The 23,555-nt window shown below is 32.2% G+C and overlaps 2 protein-coding genes across 3 annotated transcripts in view; both read left to right on the forward strand.

Moving 5' to 3' along the window:
• The window catches only part of LOC147065739 (uncharacterized), a 12,307-nt gene extending 9,783 nt beyond the window's left edge, over window positions 1-2,524 (forward strand). For both annotated transcript variants that reach the window (XM_085956570.1, XM_085956569.1), the window contains exons 3-4: window positions 1,065-1,214; window positions 2,307-2,524. In XM_085956570.1, the coding sequence (XP_085812696.1) occupies window positions 1,065-1,214; window positions 2,307-2,389 (233 nt within the window). In that variant the 3' untranslated portion in view covers window positions 2,390-2,524. The remainder of the gene's footprint in view (window positions 1-1,064; window positions 1,215-2,306) is intronic.
• Window positions 2,525-6,660: 4,136 nt separating this feature from the next.
• On the forward strand, window positions 6,661-12,661 carry l(3)73Ah (polycomb group ring finger 3-like lethal (3) 73Ah). Its single transcript, XM_085956619.1, has 5 exons — window positions 6,661-6,934; window positions 10,245-10,397; window positions 10,779-10,933; window positions 11,359-11,502; window positions 11,974-12,661. The coding sequence occupies exons 1-5, from the start codon at window positions 6,823-6,825 to the stop codon at window positions 12,097-12,099; spliced, it is 690 nt and encodes a 229-aa protein (XP_085812745.1). The 5' UTR covers window positions 6,661-6,822; the 3' UTR covers window positions 12,100-12,661.
• The last annotated feature ends 10,894 nt before the right edge of the window (window positions 12,662-23,555 follow it).

The raw sequence follows: 23,555 nt of genomic DNA on the forward strand, positions 1-23,555 counted from the left end.
AACAGGAAAAAATCCTCTTTCATCAGGACAATGCCCGTGTTCACACATGTTTACGATCAATGGCTAAAATTGAAGAATTGAAGTTCGAATTGGTCGACCACCCACCGTATTTGCCAGATTTAGCCCCCAGTGACTTTTTCCTTTTCCCAAACTTAAAAAAATGGCTAAGTGGACAAGGTTTTTTTTCAAATGAAGAAGACATCGATCGGACAAATGCTTATTTTGAGGACCTTCCGAAAACTTATTTTTCTGACGGTTTAAAAAAAATGAGAAACGTCTAACCAAGTGTATTGAGCTCCAAGGAGATTATGTTGAGAAATAAAAAAAAAATACAAAAATAAAAACTGTTTTAATGCTTTTTTCTAAGGAATTATTGACCCACCCTCGTATTATTAACATGAAACTACTCAGAAAGATGGCAAAGCTTTCGCTCTATTTTTTTTCTATCTCGTCATACATTCCTTCATCTGAACTACAAAGCAATGTGGGTCTTGGCTGTCCTCAGACAACGTTTTTATTCCCCTTTGTTTGCAGGAAGCTCCGTTCACTCTCTTCTGTATCTCTGTTTACACAGGCCAACCCTCAGTCTGTCTCCCGAATCTCCTTTTCCCTTCCAGTCTATTGAAAAGGAGCCTCTTGGGTAGTTGGGTGTTTTCCATCCTTGAGACAGCCTGCTCAACTGAGTTGCTCCACTTTCACTAGTGAGACTTCAGACGGATCACTGTACATGCGTATAGTTCGTAGTTGTACCTTCGTCACCACATGCTCTTATAACCTTTCTTTCAAAGATACCCAGCTTCCTCTCATATTTTCACTCTGACTGTCGTCGTAGTTAATCGTTCTGAAAATGAGAACTTGACTAACTGGTTTTCTGGCATAGGTATATTCTCTAGAAACAGCGGTTAATCTATATTCTATGGCAATAATAAATTCTTAAATTCTCAGAGAAAGAGAGAAGACAAACAAATCTGCACAGTAAGGAGCGCATCATGTAGCGATATGCAGAAGACGCTCATATTACATTAATCCTTGTATGATTTTAATTATTATTAATGTCTTTACAGATGATGGAAGTTTCTCTGACGACGAGTTTACTTTATCCGATGATCATCTAGATAAACTCGTTTTTGGTTTGCCTGAAAAATTTGATTCATTACCGTCAATGGAAAAGCAATGCATGAGCGATGAAGATGCTAAGTCCATCAGTTTTGATGGTAAGTTTACTTATAACATTATCTATGTGCAGAAGAAAAAAGGCGGTAAATTCAAAAAATTAGAAAGTGCGTTGAATATGCCAAATATATAACAATAATTTTTTATAATTTAATAATATGCATAAATGAGAAATATGATAAGTCGAATAATAAGTAAATTTCACTTACAAAGTGGTCGAAAACTCAATGTTTTGGCTCTCCTGAAATGAAGTGATTTTAAACTTATCTACTGTTTCCTTTTGCACACAGATAATATTCAATAAAATTCAACGAGGAATCGGCTGCTATTATATCATAGATGTCTCTTGAACATCAAGTCATAAGAAACTTACCAATCCATAACAGTTTCTTAACTACATAGTTCTTGTGACATTTTTTTTATCTTTTAACACAGAAATATCTATGGCAGCAATTGGGAGTTGTGAACCAAAATTTGATTTGAAATTATGCAACTTCAAATTTTAATATTAAATCGGTAGAGTACTCATCTCTGAAACTGTGGGTTTGATTCCACACCTGGCAATTTGGTTTTTCCCAAAGTATGTTTCATCCCGAGTGAGGACCCAATAGGTTGGAAGAATGGTTAACAACCAATCATTCCTCATAACATATCTGTTTATATAACCTCCATTGTTGTGGCTTGTACACTCAACTACTGTATTTTTTTTTTACTCATCTTTTACATGCAGTCAAACTTGGTTATTACGAGGAAAATAGGACCGAGCGAATTTGCTCGTTATAAGCAGTACTCGTGATATCAGAGAATAGATATTTTTAAATGAGCGGTCACATAACCAAAAAAAGTCAAAAATAAAAAATCTGAAAACCATCGTAAAAATCCACGAAACAAGCATGGCTTTCATAAACAACAAAATAAGTTGTTTATTGTAATGAACGCTGGTAGGTACCTATGTACTTAACAAACCTTGGATTTTTCAACCATATGCGTGGATACTTTTTCATTATTGTCGGCAAAAACAACAATTAGGTAGGTACTTGGACACTTAACTAGTGTCTAGTATAAATGTAAATGATCGAGATCGTAATAACCGAGTCCGACTGTACAATGTTTTGTATTTTGATCTGTTACAGATTTCCTCACTGATGATATTTTCACATCATTCGGTATTGAAGAAATAAAAATCCATGATGACGATTTACCAGACCTGCTTTAATTCTGAATCGGGTTATTATATATTTCTATTATCCATCATATGTTTCTTGTAATGCTCACTTCAATCTATCCAGTGCTTATATTTATAATTTGTATTTTTATTATTTCTTAAAATAAAGTATCATTCTTTCCATTGTATTGTTATATTATTTATTCTGATTTCCTGATTGTGTTATTAAATACAGAGCTTGGAGCAGGAGCACTGGAGCAATGGGATTTTACCCGGAGCAGGAGCAAGCCGGAGCATCGAAAATTTGTAGTGCTCCACTGCTCCTGTGTTTTTTTTTTGTTATTAAATTTTCGTCCTAAAATCCAATGAAAATAATATATTTTGTTTGCAGCACTGGAATTATTTTAAATATGGCAACACTACCGAGTGATAAATAAGCTCATTTTTTTGACAGAAAAGGCAAATAATGAGACCATCTGCTGTCGTTGTTTAATAGAATTAATAATGAAAATGACGATTATTTTAAAACTACTTATTTTTTTAACATTAAATTTGTATACATTCTTTTTTCGACCATGTCCGATCCTAATAGGATCATATGGGCCTCCACAGTGTGGAGGATTGTATTTACAGATTTTTATTTTCACGAGAAATGGATGTCAGCCACTCGCTCAACCTATTAGGTCCATACTCTGACTCATACACAAATTGAAAAACAATATGTGTACTTACCAAACCTAGGATTCGAACATGGGACCCTCGACACTACGCTAGCCTACTATTGGTTTGTGACACAGACCAATTCAAATAACTTCAATAATCAGCGGGAAACGAGCACTACATGTACACATGCTTACTACTACGATTGCGTTTGGTTTAGAAACAAACTTTCTGTTGGGATATTTTTATATTCAGCTATATATCTTATAAATAGTGATTTTACATGGCACTTATACACCGTAATGCTTTATTTTACGTTTTTGTTATGTTCCATATCCACAAAATGCAAAATGTTTTTCGTTTTTGTGGATATGGAACAAACCAAGATAATATTTTTTCGAATTTTTGTATTACAACGCGCGTAATATTTCATTGTTACTGTGTTTTCGTCAATAATAATAGACACATTATAGGTCATTATATTTATCATTAATTGCGATAAGAAAAAATGTTACAATAAGAATATTAAAATACTTAATCTTGGTAAGTGATTGAAAAAGGACATAATGTAAATTATATTACAATATCATCGAAAAAATAATAAATATATAGAGAAATAAGGCAATTGAACGTTTCCAGAAAAAAAAAATTATATAATTTTTGTTGCATACAATGCATATAATGCTTTGAAGAAATCCTTATCATTTTGTGACTAATTAATGTCAACGATTTTTTTTGTTTCTTGTTGGAACATATTTTTTTTAAATAGGAATTTGAGGTAAAATATTGCAATTACTATTTTGTATAGGAAGAGGAACCCATTTTTTTTCTAGAGCTACTGGGAGGGATAATTATAGTATGACAAATCAAATTTATTTCAATGAAGTCATCATTAAAATCCATCTTCCATTTCACATTTGACAGAAGATATTGTTTTTCGTATTTTAAATGCTTTAATTTTGTGAATTGAATATTGGTAAAAGCATAAGAGGCTGCAATGGCTTGGGAGGTAGTCGAAAAAATCAGCCTCTAACATCTGTAAAACTTAAAAAAAAAACATTTTTTTTCGATGAAATTTTCAATATACCTTAGTACCTACCGAATCAATGAAAATGGAGAATAAACCTCCATATTTCTTAGGAAACGTTCAATTATGCTATGAGCAGTATCTACCTCTTGTAATGTTCCATGCCCAGGTTCAGAAAACTTTTGTTCAATTACGTTAATATTTGAAAATACCTATATCAAGGAGAGCAGTTGAAATAACGGAATTTTTATTTTGAGGTACCTACACATTTTTATCCGGCCACAAAATTATTAAGTACCTATATGATTTATGGTTGGAATGTCACGAATGATCTGCGGCAGTATTTCCAGATCTGTCATTCAGGAATTCGTGCCAAATACAATCGTATACAATTTTATTTATATTGCAATAAGCTGTAGTTAAGACTTTAAAATTAAACATTTGCCTTCAGAAGAGAAAAAAACATTTTCCAAATCAAATGTTATCAGAAATTCTACGGAGAGATGGAGAAAAATCCATTATTTACTTTAAAATATCTATTTATAATAATACAAGACGAATCACAAACAAATTAAAGCCAGTCAAACGTTATGCATGACGTAACTAAATGTAACTATGACTAAAAAAACTCACTAAATTACGTATTGTTTTGTTCTTTGTCCACATTCTTCCAGATAAAATGCGCAATGCCATTGGTCGAAAAGGATATGGAACAAACCAATACAACTTATAATATAGCGTAGCGAATTAATACTATTGGTTTGTTCTATATCCGGATATGGAACAAACCAATGCAATCTTTTGTATTATTTTTATGGATTTGGAACAAAAATATACTTAAAACTAGTTTATTTCAATATTTTTCGGTCTTTTGTCACTGGATATGTAACATAACAATACTCAATGATCGTTTTACGTAAAAAAGTTTTTTTTGATAAAAGTGGTCTATGTCACAAACCAATACTAAGGTAGCGACTATAGACTGGCGCTTAAGCCACGCGGCCATTGTGGGTTTTAAATAGGTATACATAATAATATAATACTTATTAAAACTTTGGAGCCGGAGCAAGTATTAGGTCCCGGAGCGGAGCAACTCAAAAAAGGGTCTGATTAAATAAAACATTCATTAGTATTTTATGTGATGATTGTTATAATTTTATTATTCAAGTTACTAGTACAGCTGATCACAATATTTCAATACTTTTCTTTGAATACGATAGCAGGTATCGATACATTTTTATTTGGTATGATTATCCTGGTAATTAGCTCACTTCACTAAACCGACTGGTTTTTCTTTTCAATATTACTACCAGTGGGATTTAAGCAGTTCTAACTGCTACATACATATCAGGAATTTATTAAATATACCAAACCAGGTCATAATCTTTAGAGTTTTCAAGAGATTCATTATCTCAATAAGTTGATTGTATCACGAGCTGTATGGCATACTTCACCATAATATTGTTTGAAACAAATATCGTCCAGAACAAAATCATCTACCTTATTCGTGCCTGAAAAAATCAGTAACCATGTTTCTACAGCATTATCCCTTCACAGTAACTGCATTGCCATTTTCGTTTTCAAAAAGATACGGTCCATTACACCTCCAGACCATAAACTGTTAATTTTTATGGATGTAAATGTGTTTCAAGAATAGCATGTGGGCATTCATTAGGTACTCCAAATGCAACAATAAATTGTGCTTATTTACAAAGCCATTTAACCGAAAATGAGCTTCAACGCTGAAATGATTTTTTCATAAAATAATGGGTCTGTTTCAAGTTGCTCTAAAGCCCAATCAGCAAAATTTCGACGCACCAAATGGTCATTCGGTTTGAGTTCTTGTGTTAACTGTATTTTATACGCCTTCAAAAAATGCAAATCTTTCTGAAGAATATTCCATGTTGCTAGAACGGTGTCGTATTTTTATCAAAAAAGATTCTTCTATTGGTTATTATATATTCTCAGAAGTGTTTTCAAAATGATCTATGTTCAATAAAAGAATGTTACATTCTTAAATCTTGTGAATTATTCGTTGAATAAAAAAATAATTAGGTAGGTACTATTTAGTTTAATGGTACAGAACATCAAAATCCAATTGACTTAAGAAAAAGCAGGCCAGATTGTGACTCTTTTCAGGCATCCATAGCACATGACTAAACTAGATCCACACCATTTCTTCACATTCAATCTGACGAGAGGCTGCATGATCTGGAGTATCTGCCACAAACATCTATGGTTAATGCTCAGTATACACCATAGACTAATATACTTTGTATACACTGTTGCTTCATTAGATACGATAGGTATGTACCGATATTTTTCGAAAAACTAGCTCTTCTGTGCAAGAATAAAATTATCTAATGTCGATACGTCTTCTTCCAATACCAATACAATATGTATCAATACTTTTATTCGATACTTTATCTGTAGATAGGCATCCCTAGGTTACTGATACGAATTTGTAATACCTATCTCCATTCTATAATAGAATATTATTTAATTTTTTTGAAATTCATATTTTGATTATAAATCTTTTCAAACCAGTAAAAAAAATCGGTGATTCTTAAAATTATTTTTACCGTTTTTTTAGAGTTTTGATAGCCATAAAAAAATGATATTAAATGTTGTCGATGACAGTTTTACACCACGAATTTGTCTATATTGTTTATGGTATAAAGGTCCGCTCTGTGTATGTCTCTCGACTTTTGGCATGTTTGTTTGTCAATTTTTGTTTATTTGCTACGTTTTGTAGTATTTTTCTTTGCATTTTTATTTTTTGTAATATGGTTCCGCCATGACTATGGAAAGAAGAATAAAATTAAAAACCCTAAACAGCCACATTACATGCAAAATATGCCGGGGATACTTTATAGACGCCACAACTGTTACAGAATGTCTACATACGTGTGAGTGTTTGACTTAAATATCTTATTTTACAGGCTTAAACTGAGTTATTTAATATGAAAATTTAAACGAAGCTGAAGTCGCAATTGTTATTTTACCCAAAAATGTACCATTGTCTCTCATGTGGCTTATTTTATCAAAGATAAACACAGTTCTACATCAATGTCTCTTGACATGCTGTCTATATAAAGCGGCCGATATGCAAATAAGACGTCTGCTACAAAAACTATAAGAGTATTTCACTGTTATTTATACTATTTTATAATATAACTTTGGTTTTGACGTTGTACCAACTCTGGGTATGGATATTTTCTTTGTTCTCTACAAGTTGACACTAGACATCGAGATAGCTAAAAGTACGTATCTCTATTTACATTTTTGTATAATTTCGTGACAACCGTTATCAACGATTGAAAATTAAATAAATATTGTATCATTGGTTTCAGTAAAGTAGTGGAAAAAACGCACGCCTATTAACCGGTGGGTTGCAGGTTTTAATCCCACGGCTAGATAATATCCATTCATAATTTCATCCAGTCCGTTGGAATCAATATAGGTCTGCTAAGATTACCCCCACTAATAATAATTTACCTTTGCGCAATATACCAATGTTGATGGTACCTTGCGTGCAGGTGGTCAATGGTGCTGTAGTTGTCCACACTTGTGTGCTATAATTTAGAATTTCGCTTTCAACTTTCAATTCCGCTTCTCAACACTGAGTAATCTATCACATGCCTTCGATTGAACGCGTTGAATGTGATACACCCCTGTTACAGGCGGGCTTCTCCCGGTGTAAAATAATCACTTAGTAGTCATAAGTCAAAACGTAACCCTGACCTCTAGAAACGGCTTCATAAAACATATAATCTGATTCCTTGCTCAACTACGTAATTTTTTTTATTCATAAGTAAAGGCCTTCGTCCGGCGTGTGAAAATCATATACTGGGCGGAGGTGTAATTAAGATAAATTTAATTTGACTTAAAAAAGTATAAATGATGATGGATGAGAGAGATAATTTTAAGACTAAATATAAGTATTCATATAAAATAAATTTTGCCGCGCTTGCCGGCAAAGTTCAAATTTCCACGCGCTTGCGTCGGGGTGGTCCTCGTGATTCGTCAAATCAAAAGCATCACGTGATAAAATTTGGCCAATCACGAGAGTCCTTTTTGCTGGACGGCGTGGGTACGCGAAATTTGAAAAAGAGAAAGAAAGTTAGTGAGCGTCTGGTTTTCAAATCGTACGGACCTGACGACTACAACTGTAAAAATCCCAAATATAATTTGTAAAACTAAAAATTAAGAAAATATAAGAAGACCACGTTACGAGCACGAAAGGCCGTGTTTTATTTACACTCCAATCGTTTAACTCGTTTTTTTTGTGAATCCGGGGTTCGATGGACACCTGAGCTAGCCGCTGTAACCCCGGGTATCTCAATGGCGCCCAACGTGGGGCTCGAAGAATCGCACGGACAGTACTGTATGTGTCAACTAATTTGAGGCAAGTCTTTGCGCATATTAAATGCAGGTGTGGACATAGCTATTGATTGAATACAATATTCAACCTTACGGATATAGGATTTAGGTATTGAGTGAGTGACACAACTTTTACTTTTACAATGTTTATCAAAAAAGGAAGCGTCATGTGAAGTAAGACCCGTCAATTGCGTGGCGCAGACGTCGGTTCAATATTGCCACAAATTTTCAGGATGACCTTTTTTCTATTATTCCCCAACTTTCCACAACCTAATAAAAATATACCTGAACATCTATTCTATACACAAGGCTGCTATTGGCGGCTATCGAGGGTAGTTTATCATATTTATGTATTGAGGCAGTTAATTATCACAATAAGTTAATCGTCTGAACTGTCAAAAAGTGGTATATTTTAAAAGCACCACTTGGCTGTATCAACTTTTAGAGTGAGATAGATAGTTTTGACAGTTTAGATGTCTAAACTATTAATTATAATACCTCAATACATAAATATGATAAACTACCCTTGATAGTCGCCGATAGCAGCCTTGTGTATAGAATAGATGCAAGATTAGAATGTAATTGACGAAGTCGCAAATTTATTAAAGAAACTTAAACCTTAGTGATTGGCATGTGGGCAGATTCAAATCACAGCGTTCCTAGATTATCTATCATTCTATCATGCCCGAAGCTGTGGTTTTTTGATTCACTTATGAGGAGAAATGAGCTTAAGCTGATATTGAGACTAAGAACAGGCCATTCTATGAGTAAAAAAATTTGATGTTCTCATGGGGCGAGGCAATTGGCAGCTTTGCAATGAATCTGATATTCAGAAAGACATTGTACACAACGGTATAATGCCCCAATTTTTAGTTGTAGCCCACAGCAGGGCTGTGATTTGCAGATGCTTTTAAGAATATCAAGGAACTGAAATTTGCCATATTAGGTGTAAAGATGGAAGAGCTCGATAAAACTGATTAAACTGACTAAAAATAATTATCTCTCTGACATTGCAAAATAATAGTTGTGTAGGGAACTCTTTCTCTTCGACCATATCCGCCTCTTAGTTGGAGCATATGGACGCCACCAGGCGCCTCCAAGAATCCCTGTCGCTCGCCAGTCTTCTTGCATCATTCCATGTCAAACCAGCATCCCGTAGCTCCGCCGTATACACTCTATATATAGTATTTAGCGGCCTTCCAGGACGCCGGAATCCAGTTGGCTTGAATAATAGGCAAGCCAGGTTGAAATTCTCTTGTCCGCAGCACGTGGCCGAGCCAGGTCTAACGTCGCCTCTTCACTCTCAGCGTGATGTGCTCTCTTGTTGCTCCTAAAGTCATACCCCACCGCACACCCAGAATCCGTTGCAAACATCTGTTTTTGAAGCTCAGTATACGGTTGCTCTGAGTCTTCGTAAGGTGCCATGATTCGCTATCATAAAGCAGCACTGTCAGAATGCAAGCGTCGAATAGGTGGCATTTGGTTTTTACCGAGTACAATCGTAAGTCCCAGGTATTCCGCATCGAGTTGAATGTTGCTCCAGAAATTTTAATAATCCGAGTTGAATGAGTTTCACCACTGATTTTTTTTATGCATTCCTAAATTATGCAGCAACTATACATTTATCTACATATCAGCCGAAAATCATTATTTAACTCCGGCAGCAGATGACACTAGAAGTATAGATAAAGTGGTGACCTGCAGCATGTACCACATGGTTTTTTAATTGTCTCAAACCAAAAATTTTAGTATAGCACTACTTTTCCTGAGAGAGGCTCAATTGTCCCACCGCAGTCGATTTCTCCTTTATAGAGATTGTCTTCTTTCTGTTTCCAGTTTGCAAGAGCTGCCTAGTGAAACATTTGGAGGAGAACAACACGTGCCCGACATGCAACATTGTGATCCACCAGTCGCACCCACTACAGTATATCAGCTTCGATCGCACCATGCAAGACATTGTTTACAAATTGGTGCCTAACCTACAAGATAGTAAGATACATCTTTGTTTTAAAATAAAAATCTAAATATTATTTTTATAATTTCATTTGGTATAAGTCGGTTATGGGGAAGCCTTTCATTTTTATAGTCTACACGTGCATAGATTTTCTGGCATCAATAGTATGTAAAGTAAACTATCACGATAATAACTTTTTACATGTAAAAGTACTGATTGTCTCGCCAATATTATGGTTTGACCTCAAGCAATTAAGAGTCGCCAACAACTATTCTGTGGTTTGACCTCAGAATGACCCTTTATTTATTATTATAGTCTCATTAGTAAAGTTATATTATTATATGAGGGCAATATTCGTTGCACGACATTATGACAATGGTTGATGGTGTGTTTTATTTCATTATCTTGTATCATAGATGAGATGAAGCGAGAACGAAAGTTCTACGCCGATCGTGGGCTGGCGTGTCCAAAAGACGTCCTGGTGGAAGGAGGCGGCACCAATGGGCGGACCGTCCCTCAGGTGGATGACGCATCCGCAGACAATATGGATTACCACCGTAGAGATGAACAGGTTACTAATCTATTTCATTAAAATTCTTTATTCTAACACTATAATATGTTTGTTGTAAATCAACATGATCATTCATAGCCATTGACAACATATTGCCATAATGCAAGTCAAAATATGTAGTTTTGACATAATTTCTTTTGATGATTTTCTCTATATTGGACCAGCATAGATAATATTTTTTGGTGAATATTATTTTTTTTAAATATTCAGGAGAGACCAAAAACAGTGTTACTACATGGGTTTGCTTACATGTAATTCGAATATGGTTGTTTGCTGTATGGTTGATACACAATTCTCTTTAAAGCAAGTTGGGTCATACGCAGTAATTGTATTAAGCCGATAACTAGAAAAGATTATGCGTTTAATTCCCAGTAGAATCAATTTCGTCACATATTTTTAATTAATGCCAATATTGCTATGTGCAGGTAAATGTGTGTCTCGAATGCACTTCGGCCAATCTGAAGACTCTGAAGAGAAGGTTCATCAGATGTTCGGCCCAAGCCACCATCACACACCTTAAGAAGTTTATCGCAAAGAAAGTGCTGAACGACATCGATAAATATAGAGATGTAAGTAGAATCCGGTTAACAATTGGTGATCGAGCCATTCCGTATCATACTTAAATCAATGAGGTGCACATTTTTTTCACTTCTACACATTCACACATACTAAACTCATCTCCGATACTATAGTCTGGCAATTCCACTCTGCAAAACATGTGTGTTTAATTTTTTTATATGCAAAATTATAATATAACCCAAAAACAATATGTAATAACAAATATTCATGAAAGTCTCGAGCAATATATAATTTCATATGTACACATGTAAATCTTTACTGAGTTAAAGTTGATCCTGGGATCTTTCCACAACTTTCATCCTATCTTATAAGTCAATAATATGGACAATACATTTTTTCCCAAATTCGCTTCTCAGCATCGGTGATGTTTCCTCCAAGCCCCATTTCCTTTAGTTTCTCTTTAGACTTTCTTTGGCACCCGTATCTGTCTCTAATCCTCTTCTATTGTTTTTTTTTTGCAGATTGATATACTGTGCAATAACGAGTTATTAGGAAAGGACCACACGCTGAAATTTGTGTACGTCACGAGGTGGCGGTTTCGTGAACCACCGCTTCGGCTGCAGTACCGGCCTCGGATTGATCTCTAGATTTTTATAAGCGAGTTGAAACGACTGAGCAATATTATAATCACTTCTGTGCGGCATGCGGCTTTAGCAAATTTTTATTTATCACTCGTGATGACGGCTGGATAGTGCAATAAATAAACAATCTAATTTGTTTTGATCTCCATAGAAATGACAATAGAATTTATATATTTTCTATGGAGCTCATCTAAGTTAAACCAATACTAAATAATAATAACTCAGAAACTTCATAACATCTGCACCTACAATGTTAGCTTTATGCATACATGGCTTATGTTTTGCAATATTATGTAATTATTAAAGTTGTAAGCAATCTTTTTTTATTTCCAACATTTTTACTTAAATGTATTTATTTCAAATATTAGATGATTTTACAGATTTATGTTATAGCAACTATAGATATTCGTTGTTCATTTAAGATAATAATGTGTAGTGGCAGTGGTGTCCATGAGGATTGACTGAAGCATAAAAAACAGGGTTAAAATACACTAAAAAACACTGGTATACCCACTTTTTTCTAGAAAAAACAATGATGATAAGGTCTTCCACTCATGAGAGAATACTCAAAAAAGACGAAACTGAAACTAAAATTCCAGCCAGTATCTAACTAATGTATTTCAATGGCGGCTCGCTTATGACAAGACTGGAATCTCTCAGTTTCAAAACATTCGTTACTAAACTGAAAAAGACGCGACATGCTAGTCTCTCAGGTTCCAGTCTCCCATAAAACAGTGGTTTCAATATCAGTAGATTCAATGAAAAATCACATTTTCTCACCAAAATTGGTAGCACTCATCTGAATTGAACGAGCAATAACAAGTCAAGTCGTCAAAAGTTAAAGATGGGCGAACCGATTTTTAATTTAAAATATGTGGCAGATGTTGAGAAATACTCCTGCCTGTATAATTTCAGCTGCCAGAATATTCCCGTAAAGATATTACGGAAAAATCTTAGAATGAAATAGGAAATTCAATGGGTTTGAGGTTATGAGATTATTATTGCAAGTGGGTTTCAGTAGTGTGCGAAGCATCAGTCATTGGCCGGGTTATGAGTTCCATCAGCAACCAGTTCGGCGGATTTTAGTTTCTCCATCAGTGAAAGGCCTTAGTATTAGGATTGGTCAGCATTATGCATTTCTAGATAAAGCAATGTTTTTAGTAAATAATTCCAAACATAACGTTAAAGCTGTAAATATGTTTTTTTTTTCCTTAAAAATAACTATATTATAAATATCACAATTGGCATTAATGACTCACTACGGATTTGTCGCTAAGCAATTGTTCCAATAATACATATGATTAAGTGGCGAAGGGTGGAGGTAGGCTGTAGAGATTCAACATAAATAAAATACACTAGACTTTGTCAGTCTTGTTTTGACTAAACTAAGAATATAAATTTGCAGTTAGAATTGATAAGTTTTTAAAATTTAATTAAACCCTGCTTAGGCCAAATCATAAGAGTAGAGACCCAACAAAAATTATCAACACCTTCAGTTATACTCTTTTTATTGAGCTAAGAATACAATTTCCAGATAGCATTGAAAATTCGATTAAACCGTGCCTAAACTAAACCTTCATTGATAAAAAATATTCTTCTATCTATAAAATATTTAAAGTTATGTAGGTATGATTGAATGGCATAGTTATAATCTAATATCTATTATGGTGTGCTTTAGGTAGCTTTTAATTGATTTTTAAAAACTAACCAACCCTGTCTGCAATTTGTATTCTTCAATGAAAAGAAATAAGTATGACTGACAAAATTTAATGTGCACTGTTTATGTCAGATCTTAACAGCCTACCTCCACCCTTCACCACTGGTAGATACTATGATCTTATTTGAGATCGGGTCAATGATTACTGCATTACTGGTCTACATGACAGAAAAGACGTACAGAAAAAAACTAACTATTGCATCTAGAGGGAAAATAACAATAATAATGTTCCCCCGAAGTCAATGCAAAGTATGTTATTATTTTATGCAACATATGTCACCACTGGACGATGACAGTATGTAATCTATGAATCCGTCCAGTCAATTAGCAGTGACTGTAATGACAATTTATCGTTGCAAATATAAATTTATACAATCACTATATTATTTATAGGGTCAGATGCTTAGATGTCACTGTTAAATTAATCTAACTAACGAGAGTTGCACTGCTACTATTTAATGGTGTCGTTAATTATTAAACGGTCGATTTAAGCCATCTAATTTTAAGTGGCAGTTGAATATTACTTAGCATCTGACCCATAGAACTTGGCGGATTGTTAACAATTAGATGATTATTGCATAACATGCTGTAAAAATTATATTATCCCTAAGGATTTAGTTTGTAATCAATAACTGTTTTTAAAATATATTATAATAATCTTACAACATATTATTTGCTACCAAAGATTTGCAATTTTATATTTGATTTAATTTTTGATGCCGTTTTTCTTACATAATATTTTCATGTTTTGTAGGTGTTTGATGGATTGTAAAAATATATTGCACTCTCCTGCCATTACACAAAGTTAGGTTAATCAAGCCGTAAGCCATATGGAAGTGGTCACCATTATTGGGTATATTAAAATGCATTTAGAATAATTTTGTAACTGAATGTGTCAGTTTTGACTGTGGTGATTGGTGTGTTAGTTATCTTCTAAAGATGAAATTTTCACTGTACGTACTCTTATGAACCGGCCAGTAATACCTTTCAATTCAAAAAATCCCATTTACATGTTTAATAATCCAGAAATCATAATTTCATTTTTGTAAAATATTGAAGAAATGTATCTGAATCTCCTATCTGTAAATTTTTGGCGGATAGCCATTGTATAAAATGAATTGTGAAACTATAAACATACTACATAAACGTGAAGTTCGATATTTTTCGATAGGAAATATGACGTAATTGGAGTGACACTGAACGAGAGAAAGTGTTGCAATAGGCTTCATGGAAGAGCAGTCGGCAATAGTATCGGTAACAATAATGTGTAATTCATGCACACTAGAAGAAATCGCAAGACCCTAGTGGGGGATGAATTCTGATATGAGGTTTCTAGTTTCAAAGTCAGCAACCTCCATTTTTACTTTTTTGATTCTGAATATGTAGGTGCTTTTCAATTGTATGTATATTCATAAAATATCGAATACAACTCTGTTGGAGCCTATGGGGAATTAAACCGGTGGTTGATTGCAGTCATTTATAAATATTCTTCAGTCACCTTTTTTTACCACGTTTTTCTTAGCTCGTATTCTTGTTTGTCCGGTGGTTGTTTATCCAGTACAAATCTGGCAATCGATTTTTAACTAACTTCCCGACTAGCTAGACATTTGAAACTTTTAGAATATATCAGAACACGATGCCAATGCATTCTTTTAATACTTTTAGCCATCTTTAAGTAGAATTGAATTCATTTTCAGTTAATTCTGCTTTGTTTGAAAAGTTATTTCGGAAGAAATCCGTATTCCAATCCACTATTATTGGTTGCTAAGGGGGTGGTCCTAGTAACAAAATTATTAACATATACGTGCGTTACTATGGAAATCAAAATGACATTTCAGTATTCTATATTTGTTTGTCTGTTGCAAAATAGCAAAAAAACGATTTGTTGACAATTGCCTTATTTGTCCTAAATTATTAATACATAAAATTGTCAAGTTTATATGATTCAACAGAAAATTTAAAAACGTGGTATATAAAAAGTTCTTTTTATTTTGTAATAAATTATTATAATTCATGGCTAACTTTAAACATGATCTTTAATTAATTTTAATGTAAAGGACATTTTATTTTGCTATTTATTTTTCTAATTGCTTACTACATAATATGTTAGCAAAAAGATTATATTTTATTTGCAGTCCTATATGTGCTTGACGGTTTTTTGTACTAAAAAGGGCTGAATATGGGGTTTTTTATGAGGTCAGAATATGGACTGAAAATAATAGCCTCATACAGTGTGTTGATTTATGACAGCAAAACATACTCATTTTAGTATAAACTTAAAAAATGTGGCATTATGATTTTGTGATAACGCGGGGGGGAGGATCAAAACACCGAAAATCGTGTGATGAATTATCATAAGGAAGTGTGCTGAAATTGACATTATGAAACGTCAGTTTCATTAGCATACAACGAAAGTAGGCACCTTGAATTCTAATTCATGGGTGGCCAACCTTTTCAGCAGCCGGGACACATTCTAAAAATGAGAATTCCTACCGGGCCGCACGACCGATTTTTTTATTATACCAAACAAAACACAAGGGCCACAAGTTGACACCCAGCGGGTTGGCCACCCATGTTCTAATTGATTTAAGTTTTGTACTATTCCATTTGAGTATTTTAATTGTATGAACAATGATTTCGAGCAAATGAAATGAAATAATGCAAAATTTCACAAAATATGTCTATATGTGTAATATGCTAACAATTTCATGTAGGTATGTTTAAATTTTCTTATTCAATTTTAGGGTTTTCAAGTAGCAAGTGGTCAATTAAGCTCAATCAATCGTTATTATGCAATCTATGGATTAAAAATTATTTGTAATTCACACATTGTGAAATGGTTTATTGAATGAAGTGTTTATTCTTTATTGATGGTATTACTGACATTCAATAATAAATGTACAAGTGCAAGTGACTGGAGTGCAAGTTGATGGATGGTTATGAAAGTAAATACAAAATGTTTTATGAGATGATTGATAGCCTCCTGTCATACTTTTAATGTGATTGACAAGGAAAAAAACTACAATGCAAGATTTGGTATGCTTCTTTTTAGTTTAAAAATATTAAAGAAAGTATTTTATTATGTACCAACGTATGATGATTTGTTGTGATGAATTTATATGAATTTTCTCATCTGAAATATAATACTAATTTTTATTTTATATATAATATTACCAAATTAGGTATTGATGATAATGTCTTGCATAATCATATTATTATATTATGCATTCAGTCAATATGTAATACGAAATATTTTAAGATTTATATAATTTTTATTTTCATGGCAATACTGTCGTACAAAGTTTTTTTTAATACTTACAATATATTGTCTGCTGGAAAATGGAATCATTATTCAACAGCACTCAGTCAGTTATAATAACATATTATTATCATTAGGGGTTGTAATCACTGGACATAATTTTTCAATTTCGGAATTTAGTAGTACCTACCTATTTCTAATCCCGGGATTGATGGGAAAATAATCTGAAAGATTTTTTCTTCCAATAGCCAATTATTAAAAAAAAAAACATTTTACAGTTAGATGATACCTACCTTTATTTTATGTTTTATGAGCTGCCAATATTTTCAATAAATAACAATGTTAACATAAAAATAACAAATAACAAATAAAACATGTGTGTATAAAAGGTTTAATGAGAATCTAGCATTTTTGTTTGTTTACTAATGAGGCTATTGGTTTCAAAGTCATTAAACTCCATTTTTTTTTTAAATATTTTTCTTGATTCTTATTCTGTACTTTTCTATCATGTAAATTAATAAAATATTAAATCCAGCTCTGCTATTTAGTTACTTATATAGAATTAAATCGGAGGTTGGTTCCAAAGTTGTTTATATTCATCAGCCATATTTTTTTTTATTTTACGCTTTTTTATTAATTTTAATGATTTCATTGTTGTTTTTATTTAATTAAACGCAATTTTTTTGTAGTACTTATTCCTCTTTTAATTTCATTTTTAAATTTCCCTCTGAGGCGGACGAAACCGGTCCTAATCTATTGATTAAAAGTGGAATAAGTACTACAAAAAAATTGCGTTTAATTAAATAAAAACAATACAATGCAGTTCTACCATGAATTGACAGTTAACAAAATAAAAGAAATTAATGATTTCAATGACATTTTATTTGCTTTTTCTAATTGTTAACTAATTAGAAAATATTCTATTTGCAATCCTAAATATGCTTGACGGTTTTTGATTCTGATTATCTCAAGATGGCGGAATATGTAGGTTAGGTTACTGACAACAGCGTCAAATATAGGTTAATTCATATTAATTCTGAAATCCTGTGACTCCAAGATTTTGTATCCCAGTATTTCAGGATGAAGAAATAAGAGTGGGCTTACGTGATTGCACATCCTAATTATCATGGTTATCTTTTCATATTTTATTTTTTGCACCCACATAATAGTACTGCGGATCTGAAAACGCTAGTTGTGGAGAAACATCCGGCCAGAATCGTCAGCACATTTTATAGACTTCTAGTTTTATCATTTCTGAGTGATCTATAATCAGCAAATTGCTATTCTTAAAAGTCGCTAAAGTTTTTGACAATCTCTCAATTATTATTCACATGCTGTACCATTGACTGCATGTCCATGATCTCTGTATGTTAAATTTAATGCTGAGTAGAATACAAATCATTAAATAGTATTAATTTAACTGCATTATTTCCACTTTTGTGTATTTTTTGGTTCATAAACATTATAAACAGCAAATAAGTTACCTATACGTGGGGAATTATGTCTGTTCAATTGGCTTGCTTGAAAGGTGTCTGTTAGAATTCTAAATATATAGTTTATCTTCCTTTAAATCGTAGGCTGCCACATGTGTGTGTTTATAATAATTCTATTCTCCACATCTTCCCATTGTCAATTGATGACACTTAGAAATTGGCTAAATACTGATAGTCTATTTAACCATCCATGGATTGAAAGTTACAACATCGCATGCATGGAACAATTTTTTTTGTGGTTTCTTAATTTTCACGCGTTTGTTGTAACTTGCGCAACGTGCACATGGGCGGTAGAACGATTGTGGCGACCCTGGTGGAAAACTATATGAACTACACAAAACATGCACGTAACAACAACAAATGCACCTTGCTGATACTTGAAAAATAAGATTGGCTCCACTATCAGTATTGTCGCTATAGTTTAATTTACATGGTATTCTGGAAGTAAATCCATCCACGTGTATGGATCTGAAGAAACAAATCCAGACGTGTGGCAAGCTTATATATAGTTATAGTCAGGCCATAGTACGTAATTGTCAATTTCGTAGTTTTAGTTACTGCTATGCTTTTAATGAGATGCGGTAAATGATTATTATTTCATATTGAAAAAAAAACAATTATATATTACTTAATGTGAACAAAGTATGTATTTAATTGAAAATTTTCATTTACCATAATGTGCCATATTGCATTCGAAGCATGCAATATGGTACATTGTAAATGAAGCACAACTAGCACTATGATTGGAGCTCTGAATTTTACATTGCGGCCTGGCTATAGAGGGCCTTCCTGATAACTATTGAAAGATTACCATTTCTCGCATAATTTAAATACTAGACATGTTTCTATGTGCTGTATAGCTTCCTTGTGTTTCACTTGAAATCTTAAAAATATCAAGGTGTGCAAAAGATGATTTATTTAAAATTATTACCACATAAATATTTGAAATGCAAGGCTATAGAAGACAATGGCATGCAAGGATATAGAAATATTTAAATTAAATATTGATAACAACTATTGATTTTTTATATTACAGTAAAAACTCTATTAATCAAACTTTGAGTATCAAATACACACAATTGAACAATATTCGGTTACTTGGGATTTTAGTCTTTATATTACCATGTCTGAAAACAGTAATTCAAAGCATTCGGGAAACCATTTAAAATAAAGTGTGTTCAAGTACACGTCATATACTATGGCAGCTCGTTCTACAGTTTTTCGCCATAATATTATTTTGTGTGAAAAATATTGGGTGAATATGCATCATAAATTCAACAAATGACAAGAACTACCATTAAGAAAAAATACATCATTTCAAATAAGAAATGAATTTTAAATTCGTCAGAACCAAAGATGTTAAAGAATATTTAGAAAATGGTTAGAGGCTCAATCTCTATAGAACAAAAAAGGACTGCTAACTTTTCATATAAACTCTGAAATGGGGAAGTATTTCTAGCACACAAAAGTAACATGTCTAATAATTAGAACATGTGACAGAAAAACCACATCTGGAACCATCGTCTTTGATCAGAATGAATTTTTATTTTTCTAATGTAAGTGTGATTTTGAAATTAATAAAACTGATAATTTTTTTAAAAATTTGAACTGATCCCATGAAAATTATAATTATTAATATTCGTATGGAATTAAATAATTCATCATAATATGGCTTATTGCTTTAAGGCTAACATACCATGAACAAACTCAGATGTAAACCGAGTATAGTGTATTTGGATTATTCAGGGCTTAGTCAGAAAATATAATATATAAATGTATTTGAATATAGCCGTGTATCAAACCGATGTATTATTAATGACACTTATAATTATTCTCGAATAATATATTTATTATTTTTTTATTGTAAAAAGCACTAGAATTAATTAAATGTGTTATTTTACTTTGATATCTAACTAAGAATAATTTTTTTATATAACATTCAAGAAATCAATTCTACCCCAAGTTTGAGACTAATTATCTTATACAGTAAAACTTTTGATTGCGATTAACTTGGTCTGTGATATTGCGAAGCAAGAAAAAAATTTTAATAAATTTTAATTTGATATACGAGCGATGTCTACGAGCAAAATTTTGGTCTACTAAATTGACTATATGAGTGCTTTGGATTACAAACACGTAACCAAAGCATTATACTCGCAATCCAAGGTTTTACTATACAGTGGTTCCCAAACCGTGGTATGCAATTGAACTTTTATCTCATCATGATCTAATCAACTAGACTCAACGACTTGAATCAATTATCCTGAGTAATCGTCAACCTTAAATAACAATTTTACACAATAATTCAGATACCAATTCGATTGTTTGTACGCTCGTTTTGATTGCATAATAAAAATAAATTGTTACTAGTGTGAAAAATAATAAGTAAACCAAAAAATATTTATTGTTCGACTTGGCTAGACTAAACATATTTTCTTACTTAAAATGTCACTGCAAACTATTGGAGACTGCGTTTTTTTTGTTTTAATATTGTCACGTGGCCGTAGTCAATGAAAAAATTTAAAATGATATTTCTTGATCGGGCCTGGCGGTCTGTGTGAATCATCAAGTACGCTCATATAATATGTGCTTCAGAAATACTATAATTTATAAAATAGGAGAAGTAATATGAAAAAAATACTGATGTTACATAATATATAGTGAACATAATATGAAGCGCCTAGTTTCAAAAGCCCCTAAAACGGTTTTTGAAAATTTTTGAGTTAGATATGTATTTAGATGGATATTTTTGTTACCTATATGGTGGCCAAAGATTGAACTTTAAAAAACGCCAGAAACCGTCAATACGTATGATCAAAAATTAGGGTAAATTTCAAAACCTGCTAAAATGGTTGGGTGTGCTTTTCAAATACCCCTAAAATGGAAAGCCAAAATACTCTTTAGAATGTAACGAATTAAAAAATAAATACATAAAGTTCACAGATTTAATAGAAATAAGTTTTTCTCATTTTTCTCAAAACTACCTAAAGTCGTTTTTCTCATTTTTATCAGAACTACCTAAAATCGTTTTAGGGGCTTTTGAAACTAGGCGCTTCATATGTGCATAAGCTTAATGAAAATCATGTCTCTAATCTGATTCTGAAAAGAAAATTTTCAATCGACTGTTAAATTTACATTTGACTTAAATTGACTCGTTATTAACTGGGAAACGCTGGTCAAAGCTTGAATGATGTAAGGTTGCGAAACACCGGCTTTATTTATCGATTTGGAAAGTCATTCTCTCCTATGATTTTACAGTTTTTACAATATGATTTTTGCTGTTGCTGCGAATACGAAATCTATCTGAAATAGTTATAACTTCTTACGATAATAATAGATTACATTATTGAATTTTGTTTGAATAATCTAAAACTAGAAATTATATTTTAATGATCTATGCAGTTTTTCATAATCTCATTTCATTGCAGTTTTATTAATTGCCGTCTTGGTAAAAAAAATCTACCCTCTCTGACATCAAGTGCAATGAAAATGTGACGCATCCCCACCATGGGGGCCCAGTTCGACTATACTTGGGTTAAATATTCACTGATAGTTATAAAATCAATGCGCGTCATTGTACAACATAATATAAACAATATACTGTTCATTGTAAATCGTTTTATTTATTTTAGCTTATAATTTCCGTATTTTATAAATTTATATATTATATTTTAAATTCAGTTGTTTTCTCAAATTTTCAACTCAAAATTTCGTTCAACCTCCATATTTTCATGTTGATAAAAATTAACCATCATACAATATTTTATTTACATTATAAATGACATGATGACATTCGTTTCCAGGTTTCAATAATTTGTTTATGAACAAACCAATCAATGAAGTAACAAGACCTTTCTATAAAGCTTGACCTTTTTTTTTTTTTTTTTTTTGTGATTTTACCGAGGCTTTGACTGCGACTCGCTGTCATATCGCCTCTTCTCTTCTAGAAGGGGATCCTTCGATCAGGTCCTCACTCCAATTCTGTTAAATGGCTTTATAATTATTTTGTCTAGCTCTTCCGTCTTTCTTTCTTTCTTCTTTAGACGCCAATTTCATTGTTAGAAACATCTTTCCACCGGCTGTGGTTTCTCAATATTATATTTTTTATTAGCATTAATATTATAATTTCAAAAGAAGGAAGAGTATTTTATAAATTATTAAATGAAGATAGCGTTAAAATATGTTTATAAATTTCACAATGAATGATTATGTATTTATACTTAATTTATATCCTTGTAATATTTAAATATATTTAAATTAATGTTTGATTGATAAGTGTGTTTTTTAGCTTCTTTGATAAAGCAGACATATTATTTGTATATGTATATTATGTATCTTGTATGGACTATAATTTATTACATATTATAAAATATAATAGTATAATTTTATTTAATTATAGCTTTATCAATGAGACTAAGTTTGTGCTGCCATTAAAAAAAAACTGGTTTACCATGGCATAATTAGACCCCATTATGCAAAAAGATAAAACGCAATGTATCAATAATAATGAGCTATGCCGAACAACTGGGTAGTAAAACAATTAAACTTAATAAAAATTTGAAATGGCCAAAATAATTAAAGTTTTGAATTTAGCGTCAATTGTACATGTACGTCATAAAGACAAAACTTTAATTGCCATCACTTGACATTCACAACATGCAAATATTATTTAATACAGAACTAACATCCATTCACATCAACAAACTTATGTTTTGAGTTTATAGTTAGAGGTGAATTTAATATTTAAGACGGTCAATAACACCAACATAATATTTGTTGCTTTATATGTATATGTGCAGTCTGGCTACCCATTGGCCGATATAAATAGTCAGTATTATCAGTTATTTTAATTAAATTTTATTGTATTTAATCTTTTAGTTTAAACTATTATTTTTGAGCCGGTCTACACAAAACTGTCTTATAAATTTGTACTGAGTCTATAATCCAATTACAATGCTAAAGTGGGAGAGAAAACAACCAATATAATATTGAC

This window comes from Rhyacophila brunnea, unplaced genomic scaffold (genome assembly GCF_057557595.1).
Source record: "Rhyacophila brunnea isolate RB1 unplaced genomic scaffold, BYU_Rbru_1.0 scaffold_6, whole genome shotgun sequence".
Classification (NCBI taxonomy): domain Eukaryota; kingdom Metazoa; phylum Arthropoda; class Insecta; order Trichoptera; family Rhyacophilidae; genus Rhyacophila; species Rhyacophila brunnea.